The 14,111-nt window shown below is 36.2% G+C and overlaps 1 protein-coding gene across 7 annotated transcripts in view; it reads right to left on the reverse strand.

The window, feature by feature from the left end:
• Positions 1–14,111, reverse strand: part of FAM172A (family with sequence similarity 172 member A) — a 264,470-nt gene that overhangs the window by 58,164 nt on the left and 192,195 nt on the right. For all 7 annotated transcript variants that reach the window (XM_054003613.1, XM_054003615.1, XM_054003614.1 and 4 more), the window contains 2 exons: positions 11,453–11,569; positions 8,296–8,380 (listed from right to left, as the gene is read on the reverse strand). In XM_054003613.1, coding sequence (XP_053859588.1) covers positions 8,296–8,380; positions 11,453–11,569 — 202 coding nt within the window. The remainder of the gene's footprint in view (positions 1–8,295; positions 8,381–11,452; positions 11,570–14,111) is intronic.

Here is a 14,111-nt window from a genome sequence, read left to right on the forward strand (position 1 = left end):
AGAGACATTAAAATGTCTTCCTTTTACTAGGAAGATACATTCCTTATTTCTTCTTCTATGTTGTAAACTATTACCACAGAAATTGGAGGAACTTAATTACAACTTCATTACTTAACTAAAATTTCAACTGATGCAGAAATTGATCAATGTTTCATAAGTTCAGGAGAGGACAAACAGAACAACTCTAGAATTGTTTACTTGTAAGAAAGGGTTGAAAGTCAGTATTGTTCCACATTTTTAAGAACCTGCAGACTAAGTAATCAGCAAATGCAGCTATCATGGTGAAACCACTATTGAATGGAGATGTTATTGCTGAAGTGTCCTATGGCTATTCAATCACACAGGAAATATATACAAATTCACTGCTGGTAAAACTCATGTAAATGTGAAGATGGATGGGATGGTTATTAACAAGAAAGGTGATGGCCTTTTTTTTTTTTTTTCATTTTAGTGTATTTGTTTGGTTTATTTTTTAAAAATGGCTACCTGCAATGTTTCTTAACACTAGTTTAAAACTGAGATGATAAGCAGCAGCTCTAGAAAGGGCAAGTTCCTCCTAAACTGACTCTTTACAGGAGGGTGATAAAAGGGTCAAATGTAACTGTTGCCTAATGAAATGGGAGAAAATCAGGTAACAAAGATTTGATATTCTATTGGTAAAATGTAGACAGGTCTCAAAGAAGTTGAATGACTGGAGATGCTACAGAGAAATGTATGAAAGCATTTGAAACCTGGAGATATTAACTTGCACTGAGACTTGAAGAACTCAATTTATTACATTTCTCAAAAGAAAACGGTGTGTTGGCTCAATGCCAGTATGTAATTCACAGGGAGAAAAAGCAAATGTACTGAACAGCTCTTTAATTTAGTGTAGAAAAGGCACAACAAGAACTAATGTTTGGAACCTGAGATCAGACAAAGCCAAACCAGAAATGAGCCAATCTTCTTAACAATTTGCAGATGATAAAGGGAAGGGAGCAATGGATTTCCCATCGCTTGAATTCTTCCAGCCAAGGCTGAATGACTTAGGGGAAGAAACATTTTCATCAAAGTTTCAAATTTCAGTATAATATCTGATCAAAAGTTAAAGACCTGTATCTAAAAGTGGACAATAAGTGATCTAAATGTCCTTCCCAGACTAAACTATACACATTTGTGAAAAAAGGAAAGATTTCTACTGAAACTGAACCCTTTGAAAAATTCTAACAAATCCAAATCTAAATCTGGATTCTAACTGAAAATGAAAGCTGAAATGTGAAAAATCCTTTGGATTTTATGTCAATACAGGTAAAGATTTTGCTACTGAATTTTGGAGGGCATCTTTCAGGTAATACCTCCTTTCAGGTGTTAAGCTCTAGAAGAGTTTGCAGTCATGCACTGGAGTAAGACCTGACAATGTGCAGGCAGATATGGATATATAAGGCACTAATGAGATAGCATTGAGTAGTATCAGAAGCAACAGTCACAGCAGTATAATAGCTTTCAAATGCTTAATAGGAAATATCTGACTGTAATAGCAACATCTGGCAATTCTAGTCAATGCTTTCAATTCACATTTTCATGTTCACTTTTGAGTCTCTGGCACTCTAGATCAGAATCTGCAATATTATTCAACAGGTCTGTATAGACTTTGTCCTTTCCAAAGCACTGTAGAGCTAAGCTACTCTAAGCAAAACATAGGAGCTCATATCCAGCTAGGTTTACATATGAAAATGTGTAAAATGAACAGCTGTCTGCAACACCTGACACTGAGCAGGAGTATAAATGCAGAGCTCCTTTGAAGAATCAGGAATGGGGAAAATGCTACTTACTTCCATGCTAAGAAGATGTAAGTTAAAGCAGGACTTAGCACAGGAACCACCAGAGCTGTGGCTAACATAGTCTGATGCTTCGAATTTACCATAATAATTTCCAGTCCCCAACAAGGTACAGCAGTGGAAATGGAAGTGCAAGACCAGTTTTAGCAGCAGATGAGAATGTTAACATGGGTGATGAAGCAAGCTTCACACTGCAGATTCCTGCACTCCTCCACTTGTGTAATAATCTTGCAAATACCTTAAATTAACATGCAGCTAGACACAAGCCATCTTGACAAAAAAGCTTCAGCATTTTATCTTTTATCCTGAAATCCAAAGTTTTTATTGACAGAACTACATGCACATGAAGACATAAAATGCAAAGAGCTTTACAGTAAACACTGCCTAATGAATGACTAGTGAATGCAGAAATAACATTTTTAACATAACGGAAAAATTGCTTAATTGCTTTAATTTGAAAAGTGCATGGTTTTGTTCCTATTTCTTGTACTGCTGGGCACCTATTCCTGGTCATGAAACACTAATATCAGAAAACAATCCAGAACAGTCCTCATTAAATTGACTAGAGCTAACAAAAAAAAAAAAAAAAAGAGAAGCATTGGTATACTGGGCTACAAGCTGCTAAGAGTATGAGCTAGGTATTGTCTCAGCACTTAATACAGTTTATGGTTCGTTCTGCCTTGTTTTTATGAGCAAGATACATAAATGTGTAAGAGTAGAACTGTAGTGTGGTGCAAATACAGCTGAGAAAAAAAAGAAGGAAGAAATAAGTTGATCCTTCCCTACAGCTGTCACAAGCCTCACTAATGCAATTACCCCTGCACACAGACCCTGTGGTGTTGAGTCTGTCTGACCCCACTGGAGAGCCTCCTGTTTGAACTCCAGGATCTGCTCAGCATGGGGTACATCTGCAGATAGAGAGGCTTTTCTGTGGAAATACACAACTGAACTCGTAAAAACAGCAGGCAGGAGTCACCTGTTAGGTAAAGCCAACAGAAACTACCACTGTCATTATCTAATGGGTAATTCATTGTTTCCTGGATATCAACACAAACTTTGCAAACAAAGCTCTACTTCATGAGTCAGTGCACTTGTGTGTGGCACCACAGGCTGCACACCTGCTCTGTCAGTGAAGGGCTGTGGGAAATGCAAGCACAGAGAGCTCCAAGGCCTCAAAAGCTCAGAGATAGAGATGGATACAGTGTTTGACCTAAGACCTTGGAGAAGGCATGAAGCTTTAGAACAGAAAAGTGAAACAGATACAAAGTAAGAATAAAGATTTGTAGTTTGAGCAGAAATATATTTTAAGCAAGTAGAAATATGCCTCATGTAAGCAAATAAATATGTTAAGCAAGACAGTAGAAAATCTTTAAGTCTAGCAATAAAACTTGTTATAGAATTGGTAAAAAACAGAAGATACAGCAATAAGTTTCTGTAGAGTTATATAACTGGATTAAAAGAGAGGCAAAAAATTGTGTAAAACAGCAATTAGGAATTGGTTTATGAAGATGCTAGCGAGCTTTGTAGAAGTAGCTGATTGGATAAGAAATTTATAAAAAACATTGTAACTAAAGTTATAACGGATTCTGATGTACAGCTTCTGATGTGATAGCTTTGGATGTAACAACCTTACGGTCTCACCCTTCCATGAGACTGATTTTGCAATAAACCATCCTTTAACCACTTCATCAGTCAACTCTGTCTACTCTGTATCCTGAACAAAGGGCTATTAATGATATTTTCTAAATTCAAAGCAAAAAACAAAAACAAAACACACAAAAAAGTTGTGCTTGGCTTACCTAAATGTAATTAAATGTTTGGTATATAATACAGAGTTCAATCTTCATTTTTGGTACCAGAAAATACTATCTGAAGACTCAAGAGCACCATCAGCACACATTATACCTGTCTCCCAAAATTAAGTTTGTTTTTCTTCTACCAGCCTGAGGCTACTTTATTCAGCTGTATGAATTAATTCTTGCACTTTTTTTTTTTTTATTAAATAGACATATATTCAAGTCTAGGCTCTTCTGTGAATAGAACTTTTTTTGATTACTATCAGTGTCTCATTCCATTGTTTGTCTTTTAAGTTATAATTTCCTTATTTCACAATGTTTTAAATACATGGGATGCAACTGTTAACAGAATAACTAGTGATTCTGGGGGCCAACTAGGAAGGCTTTAAAAAGATTTGATTAAGCAATTCATTTTACTAGTGTTACAACATCTTCACTTGATTATTTTAAATGAAAGTTGGTGCATATCCACTTTGGCAAAATACTGAGAAGTTTAATCATCTCTCCTAAATAACAAGCTTTCTGGCAGAAGCACATGGGCTAAGGAATACAAACAGGATTCAGGAAGACAAATGCCATGTTTACCCAGCAAAATTTACCACAATTCGTTTCATGGGTTGAAGTTCAAGCCACCATCCTGAAACCAAAGTGATTTAATTCCTGAACAGCATCCATGGAGCCGTGGATTTCTCCCGTCACCACTTTCAGCTATTCCTGCCCAGTAGTTGCTCCAATAAGATGGCTTCCCAAGGGCTTCTGAACTCCCTGCTCCAGAACTAGGAGAAACATTTTAAGGTCTCAGAGACACAGCATGAACTACAACTACAGTTAGCAGTAATGCAGTGCAACCTGTCATTAAAGCATCTATTCCATTTTCTCTGTCAAATTCCAAGCTGAACTCCAGCCTCCTAACCAGAAATACTCCCACTTCTACTCCTTTTTATGTGACAACCTTTAATGTACAGACTGCTTTGAAGTCTTCATCTCTTTCAACCCTACATTTTCTTATGTCTTAGATGGGAGATGGATCCATCTCCTCTAAGACAGAACAGATGTATTTTGATTTGATTCCATTAGGAAGGTAGGCTAAGACTGAGACAGAAAATTACCTGCAGTCTAACAGAGGTCCTTAATTACAGCTGAAAGTAAAGTGGGTAAGAGATAGGAATTGTAAAAGTTCCAAACCCCCATCACGGGAATTTGCGCAAACTTCCAAAAAACCCCATACCACTTCGTTTTGAGCACTTGCTGGGATGGATCATCCATAACTTCTTAAGGCAACAGTCCCAGTGCCTGACCACCCTCAACACAAAGAGTTTCCTTCCTGTCTTTGCTCACCTAAACCTACCCTCTGTCAGTTTGAAGCCTATTCACTCCATACCCTTGTAAAAAGCTTCTCACCAGCTCTCCTGTAGCACCTTTAGATATTGGAAGGTGCTCCAAGGTCCCCCAGAGCATTCTCTTCTCCTGGCTGAACAACTCTTTCACTCTATTTTCATGGGAGAGGTGCTCCACCCCTCTGAGCATCTTTGTGGCTCCTCTGGACTTGCTCCAGTGGGACTACATCTATATTGTGCTGAGCTCCCAAGAGCTGGATGGGGGTCTCACCAAAGCAGAGCAGAGGGGCAGAACCAAGCACCTTTACCTGCTGGTCATGCTTTTGATGCACCCCAGCATACAGTTGTCTTTCTGGGCTGGAAACAGACACTGTCAGGCCATGTTTAGTTTTTTGTCAACCAACAACTGCGTATCATTCTTCTCAGAGCTGCTGTCAATTGACTGCCTACACAGTCTGTACTTGTGCCTGGGATTGCCCTGACCCAAGTGCAGGATCTTGCACTTGGACCTGTGGAATTTTATGGGGTCCACTTCTCTTCTGCAGGCCCACTTCTCAAAATCCCTCTGGCTGACATCCCTTCCTACCAGTATTCCAGCTGGTGTCACTGACGAACTTGCTGAGGGTGCACTCAAACTCATTGTCCATGTCACCAACAAGATGCCAAAATGCTAGAAGATATTAAACTATGACACCACCATGCAACGAAATCCTTGAGACATGGATGAAAGACCCTGAAGGTGAGACCTACAAAGTACCTTTTGCCACAAGAACAGACAATGAATTTATTATGGCTTGCTTTTTCTGTACTGTTCTCATACTCTCAACATTTAATTATTAAAGTGTATTCATTAATTTTTGTAATCAAGTAAGAAATGAATCAATTATGGAAAGCATTTTTATTCCTCAATAATTCTTTAATCAAAAGTTTTAACAACTCTATCCGGAAATACAAGTAATTTTTCCAGTTTGATGGTAATTTATTTTGTCTCTAGTGATTTAAGGGAAAAACAAGCAAGAGACTGGGAGATTATCTGCAGTAGGAACTGCTCATCAACTAGCATTGCCTGTAAAACCTAGTATACTGAATGGCTGAATATCAGACCCTTTTAGGAAAAGCTGGCTCAAGAGATGTGACCATGAGGCAGTTATTCCTGAATTTGTTTTCAGTATAAACAGAGATAAAAGATGGGCTTCCAAGCATAGAAGTGAATATTTCTACTGCAAAGGGTTTATTTTAAAAGATCTGTCATTGTTCTGATTGCTGTCATTGTCATTCATTGAAATACCAAGGGCAATGCTGCCAGGATTTGAGTGTGGGCTCACTCTTTCAGTTCCACAATTCTCAAAAGAGTGAAATAAAATCTTTCACATTAAACAATAATGCCCCTACATCTAGTAATAATTAATAAATTTATTACATATTACTCTAATGCAGGTTTATACCATTGCTTATATAAAGACACTGTACGAATTATTGACTCGGTTCTCTGTCAATGTCTTACAGTTGTTAATGTAAGAGACAATTACAAGAAATATAAGAAAAAACATGTGAGCAAGCTGATAATTCAGGAGCAGTCACATGAAGTTACGCTATTTAAAACTATATTTGTATTACAAAAAACTAGCCTGGAAATAGTTACCTTACATTAAATCATTATCCAAAATCTCTGTTGAGAACATCTAAGACATTAGTGATCTTAATTTATCTCAATGCATGCACTGAATACAAATACCCAACTTTTACTGGCTGAAATCCTACCCCATTTAAATTAATTCTTCTACCACTTCAGTGCAGCTTGGGAATTCATTAAGTGGTGCAGAAACATTAAGTCCACTGTGACCTGCCTTCAACAGAAATGTAAAATCAAGACTTCTTATTTAGAGCTCTAATGAAGCATCATTGCTTTTCAAGTAACACCTAGGATTTATTTTAAAGAATACCTTTTAGCTTATTTGTATTAGGTGAATACAAAGAAAGGGAAGAGATGCTGTCATGGATTATTTTCAGTGTTGGCCAGTGTACAGTAAATATTTACCAGTTGCTAACTAAGTCCTTATTTACCTGACTAAAATGACCACTATAACATGCAGTCTTTCACAAGAGCAACAGAGATGTCAGAGATTGGAAGTGAATATTGTTTTAAAGAATTACACTCCTGAACAATACTTTTCTTTTAAACTGCAGTTTAATCTCCCCTAAAAGAGCAAAAAGTTGCTAAATGAATGTTGAATCTATGAAAATTTTAGTAATATATCATTTTCCAAAGCATGAAAGAACAATGTCAATTCTATTGCATGCATCTGTACAGAGCTGAGGATCTGCACAGAGAGATTTCGAACCATAGCAGAGATGTAATCAAAATCTCTGGTTGTTGTGAGCTCTCAAACAAAGTAGTACTAAATTTTCCAAACCTTAAAAGTATCCTGTAGTAAACTCAGTTTCATGTGCAAGGGTAGATCTCACTAACAACCTCACAAATGAAGACAGATATGAAACAAACTACTGTTTGTCAAACAAACTACTGCATCCCAAAGAGCAAGGTCAAATATTGTTTCAGCTTTTAAATTAATATTGTATAGGCTGTATCTTCCTTTGAACTTGGTTTTATATTCTACAGAAATACACTACCTACGGCTGTTAGGAAACCTGATAATCAAGCATGAAAGCTCAGTAACTGCTTTATGTATTTTAGATTACTTTCCTGTAGAGATTGAAAATTTTCCTTTTACATTGATGACTAAATCTACTTTCTGGAATTATCACACATTTAACTAAAGTCTCTGTATAATTTCATGTGCTCATTGCAATTTATGATTCAATAATGATAAAGCAAAGCTGAGTATATCCAAAACAACAGAAAACTCACATCAACATTCTTGGATGCTGCAAATCATTTGCTATGTAAACTAGACTTTTGTTGGTCAGCATTCAGCATTCAGGAAAGTGACTCATTTATTTTAACTGTAACTTTCATTAATGTAGTTCTTTAAAACTTTGTTGCCAGCATAGAGTTGGATATTTATTCAAGGACCTATGATAAATTTCCCAGTTCTTGTTATCACTATTATTTTTCTCAGACTCCTACATATAATGTCATCAATTACTTAAACAGAAAGGAAGACTAGAAAAATTCAAGCAACAAGTAGACAACTTAAATCCCACGCAAGTTTAAAAAAAAAAAAAAAAGAGTGGCCTGCATAAAATATCAGAAGCCATATGCTTTCAGCCACATCTGGCTGTAGAAAGGTTAAAATGCAGTCAGAACCAAATGCATTTTTAAATGAACAAGTTGCTTCTGGGTATAAACATGGACACTGGCTTACTGCAAACAAATGGGTGTACCTGCAGAGACACGGGGACAGTCTGGCAGCATGGACTCCACCGATGTGTCCAGGGGTTCGGAGCTGGACACCCAGTTACAGCAGTTCTGTAAGAGTAGGCAGGCAATTCTTGGCATAAGTCAAAAACTCAGAGCAAAAATAAATGCAGATGTTGTAAGTGAAGACAATGATCACATCAAAATACTCAAACGAATTTACATAGCAGTCACAATAACAACTGAACAGTACACTACACTAACTTACGCTTACTGAGGATGAAATACTGTAATTTCATACTAAGTAGGTAAGAACATAATTCAGCCGATTTGTAATGTGCTGAAGTATCATGTTTTTTAAGTGCTTATTTGAGTGCCAGTGGACTTGAGTAGGTGCTTGGACCAGCAAGTGCCTGAACTACCCACTACAAGCTTTAAGATTTTCTGAGTTGGTGTTGATATAAACACTGAGCCTGCTCATTTGCTAACATTAAGAAATCAGAATTTTTCAGGGTATTTTGATGGTGTACACTATGGAAGGAACATTCATGAAAATATGAAACAATGTATTATAACTAAACAGAAACCATCAATTTAGAATATTAATATTCAAATAATTGGAAATATAGCTGAGATGAATGTGAGTGAACATTAAAAAAAGGCAAATACTGTTCTCTGGGGAATTATATTCACAAAGCCTTTACATTTACCTTTCATTCCTGAACCTCTGAGAAGGATGAATTCACCATGAATTTTCTAAATGTTTTGTTTCGAATGCTATCTAATCAGAGTAGTTTATAAACTGAAGTATTAAATTATATGCTTTCAATAAACTATGATGAAGCTACACCAAATCTACTGAACTGAAGATTTAATTATAAAGCAACTACATTTTTAATAAGATTACCAGCTGAACAACAAGATCCATGTAGCTTGTTCTATTAAAAATCTGAGTTTTTCCTTTCTGAAAACCTGATTAACTTCATTAAGAGGAAAAGGTAAAAAAATGTGCAACCTTTTGGAAAGACCCAATCCATTTTCAGACAGATTTCTAAAAAAATACCATCAGTTAATGACAGTGAAAATGGACAAATTCTCTTCTGGTAAACAGCATATATTGTGTATTTGTAGATGCTTGCTGCCCTAGTTGTGCACCATGGAGTCTGTCCTCACTGTGGAAAGATCCTTGACTGGTAGATAAAGTATCTTATTGTATTTCCTTAATTCATTCTGTCTGGAAGAAGATGTCAGCTGTGTTGCAGTGAGGAGAGAATTTCAAAGACTTCAGTCCCCACCAATAAAGGGCAAGGAATGGCTTTTGAATAGATTTGTCAAGGCAACCCTACTGTTCTGGGACCAGGGAGAGCAGGGACAACATAAAGGAAGGGTTGCTGTATGAGATTAGAAAGTGAAGTTCACAAAGCATGGCAGATTTTTGTAAGAAACAGTAGATCAATGAAACTATTGAACTCAATGGAAAAGGAGAAAAACAAATACCCTATCCAGTAATATAACATATTTAGTAAAAAACTGTTCAAAAATTGAAGTATTTCATGAAGGTTTTAAGATTTAATGTAGTAAAGCATTATAATTTTATGGTTTGCATGTGTAATTTTAATTAACAGCTGAATGGGAAATTGCAAATGTAAGGAATTACAAAAGAAGTAGAATTTTTATGAAGTATTACAATCATTTGAAATAAGTAAAATTAATATTAACTACTGATAGAACACTACATCAGAGAGCTGGAGATAATACAGAAGATTAGCACACAATTAACTATCTTTTATATACAATGTGACAGTTGCCTGTAAGAAATAAGTATTCTCGAAAGCAGTGTCAAGATATGTAAATGGATGATTTGTTTTATCATTCATCACAGCTCCTAATAAATTCAAAAATCATGACATCTATAGGTACTAAAAATATGCGACCAGTGATACAGGAGAGATAGCTCAAATGAAGAATTACTTTATTTTAACAATTCATTCTTTCAATGACAGCAATTAGCCCTACAGACAGGCAGCGATTAGGTGTATATTTTAATTATTATTCATTTTACCACTAGCCTTAAACCTGATTAAAGTAAGAGATATCCAGGTGATATGCTAGACTTAATACCACTCAGCCACATTTCACATATGTAAAATTCTTCTTTCTTATAGGAGATTTTTAATGGTAATGTAAGTTATGACATTCCATCCACTTTTTAGGCCATTAATTATTTAACTTATTCTTTAACATCTACTTTCTGCAAATGAAATTAAAAGTAATGCACTTTTCTTATTCAGACTAAATGCTTAAAGAAAAATGGAGTTGTCAGATTCAAATTACAGGATTTAAAATTTCAGTTTTCTATATAACACATATTTAAGGTTTTGATTTCCCATAAAGAAAATGGGGATTTCTCTGACAGAGCCTGTAGGGGTTACCATTCTTTATATTTTTAACACTTAAGTCAGAGCTGTCAGGCTGCATCCCAGGTGATCCTCTATTCCCATCAGTCACGGCCTATAAAAGTCAGGAATAGGCACTGTATGCATGAAGTTTCACTAAATCCATGAGAAAAAGTCAAGTATAAAAGAAAGTTTGGGATGTGACTAGTTTAAATTCACTTTGGGCACCTATTGTTTTAGTGTTCTGCCATGGAAATTCAGAAAGCAGAGATGGGTCTGATCTGGTAAGGATGAGACTCATAAACAGTAGTTTAGTTGGTCTCACTCTAAAATACGATTTTTAAAATCTCAGCAACCTCATACCTAAGTATAAGAGCTTCCGAGTCCGACAGGAGTAATTACATATCAAAAAGCTGCTGAGAAAAAAACATTTGTGCAAATCATCAAACTGAGTCACGAAGAGCTTAAAGAGGATTTTTCCACTATTGCCAGATCAAAGCAGCAGCACGGGGTGCACCCAGAACTTTGCTCCAGGTATCAGGCGCTGCATGGGATGCCTTGGCATTTCTCTATTTTGCTGTGCATCAGGAAGAAACACTGGACTTGGTGCTTAGTATTTTGACAGCTAACTTGGCAGTTCAGAAATGGCTTTAATCTTGGTTATTTAAGTGGCTGGTATGGATACATGATCTCCACTGTTTTGTATTGTGTTGTCTTTCACACCAAGACATTTATTCAGCCACATACAGATGTACATACTCAAATTCTTTAAAAAAAAAGGCCTTACCTCTCGCATCCACTCTCGAATAGTTTTCCCAACTTCTTGATGCCACACATTGTGAACAGAGTCTGTCAATGCCACAGCAGTTACCCTATTCTTTACTTCTGCCTCTCGTTGAATCATCTGTTAAAAAAGATTGTATTTAAATTAATTGCTTTTACTGAATAGAGTCTGCTTACTCAGAGAAAATGGTCTTAAATTTAAAAAGAAACAGCAATACAGATTCACTGCTTGACTTCACTTGTTTTAAAGTTTGTACAATTCCTAAAAAGTACAGAAAAACCAGAAACACATAATATTTTTGATAAAAAAATACTAACTTTTAACTGACTGTACTATTCAGTCCTATTATTTTCCATGTGGCTTGACAATTCTAGGATTAAAGGTATCATAGCGAAAAAATGGAAGATTCCCTGAGGACACCTTATACAAGCTTCTCCAAGTTCCTATTTCAGTTCTTCAGGGAAGCTGGTACCTGTGGTTCACTGTAAGGTTCTCATGACTATCATCTACTAATTTTCAGTAGATTGCTGTAGTTTTTCTGATGTACAATCTCACTTCGACTTGTATAGGTTTTTTCTTTTTCTATCCAATTTAGCTATCTTGCACGCTCACTATGGTCCCAAAATTCTTCTCTCTTCTCCCTTATTCATATGCTTACTCAGCTAACACCAAAGCCTCTCAACATTTTTAGGACATTAAAGAGCCTCTGTTGTTGCAAATGACAGTATGACTAAATAATATCAGTTCTAAAACAAATTAAATTATTGCTGCAAATAACACAACTGAACTGACAAAGATGCTGTGGAGTTCAGCACTGCTATGCAAGATAAAAGGTACTAGGAAAGAATAGTTTGATATCAAAGACAGACAAAAAGGTTTTAATCTCCTGACATGAGTGATCCTAATTTGTAACACTGGATGAAAGAAAGCACAATAAATTATACGTACAAAACCAGCATTTCACTATTGGTGTCATTATCACTGTGTATGCTGCAATAAAGTTAATGTTTTTTTAAGCTTCCCTTTGTATAAATGTAACACATACCACATTTCTAAAATCAGGTATTCATTCTTCATGCTCTAGTAACTACTTATCAGCATACAGGCTGCACCTCTGAACCCACTGTTCCATGTCCTTGCCATAAGAATGACTCCAAAAACCTACCAGAAAAAAATTTTTTTGAAAGAGACAGTATCTAAAAACAAGACCTGTCAGCTACACACACCTAACTCGCTTTAAACCCTGCTGTACATTGAAGAAGTATTTTAAAATCACCTTATGTACTATTATTCGTGTTCCAGTGCTGTGCATTCTAGCACTTATTTGGCTGCACTCTCTAATCACAAAACACGGTGATTAAACAGGCAAAGGCACAAAAATATCACTGTCCTTGAAGCCCACATACCTACCAATTATTCAGAGTTATTACATGCTGTGTGAAGTTTGAAATCATCACCAGCTTAGAGTATTCCAGCATGACTTCCTCCATGAACGGCTTGTATTCAGAAGCACTTCTAATGACCAGCAAAGATAAAAAATATGCTCTGCTTTGGAAAAGCAGTTTTTTTCTCAAGCTACTGTGTCCCATGTTTCTGTTTTGAAAACTAGCCACTCAGTTCATCTTAGAACATTACCTTTTTCTTCAAATCACAAGAAAATACAAAGGTGCAGTTCCCTTTTTCTATTCCAGACCTAGCTCAGGTTTGCTATTCTCAATTTCCCTATTCACATGTAAGGACTGGCAGCTATTGATCACCATTTCTTTCTAATCTTTCTTCATATGGTACATAGAGTCTTCGCTTTTCACATAACGTATGATATATAGAAAATCATATGCAATACCCAACATGCTCCTGGTGCTTGCCATTCAGCTTTGTAGATGCCTGCAGAATCGTATTCTCTTCACAAAGATCAGCAAAGTGACTGAGGCTGACAATGTGATGGTTTTTGATAACTCAGCCACAGTGCTAGGGTTAGGATAAGGTCTCATGGATGCAGCAGCAAAGAGGGATCAAAGGGATTAACTGAGCTTCACATACAGATTTCTTAACATCCAGCCCAGAAGAAAAAAGTTTTGGTAAGCATCCATGCCCTTCTGAGCCAACTTAGAAAGAAATACACAAAAACAAAACATCAAGTGTGGAAAGGATCCAGGATATAACCTTCACTTAAACAAGAAATCTAATGTGTCCATGTTTCAGTGACACAGAAATGTCACAACAGAGCATGTCAAACTGAAGACACTTTTGCTTCTATCAGAGCAGCTCAAGTTTACAGCTACAATGGGATATTCACTGATAATAATAATAATCAAGGAGAACAGATCCAGGTTGAGCTCAAGCAGCAGACCCTATTATCAGGGATGATAATTTACCCTGCAAGAAGATACAAGAAGTACTTTTGGCCACAGATGTTTCAATACTCAGTAAATGCTTCAGATTCAATGGATTGACAGCTCACAGTTAGAATATATTCCTCTTTTCTAAAGTCAGTTTTGAATTAAGATAAATTTTAAAAATTAAATGAGTGGAATAAAATTGTAAAGGTAAAATAGATTAAACAAAAATGTAGTACCCAGCTACCATTCACATTTGATGTGAATTGATTTGATGTAACACAGAAGTTGTTCTGGGAAGATTCCAAGACAAGGATACTGTAGGA

Source organism: Vidua macroura, chromosome Z (genome assembly GCF_024509145.1).
Source record: "Vidua macroura isolate BioBank_ID:100142 chromosome Z, ASM2450914v1, whole genome shotgun sequence".
Lineage (NCBI taxonomy): Eukaryota > Metazoa > Chordata > Aves > Passeriformes > Viduidae > Vidua > Vidua macroura.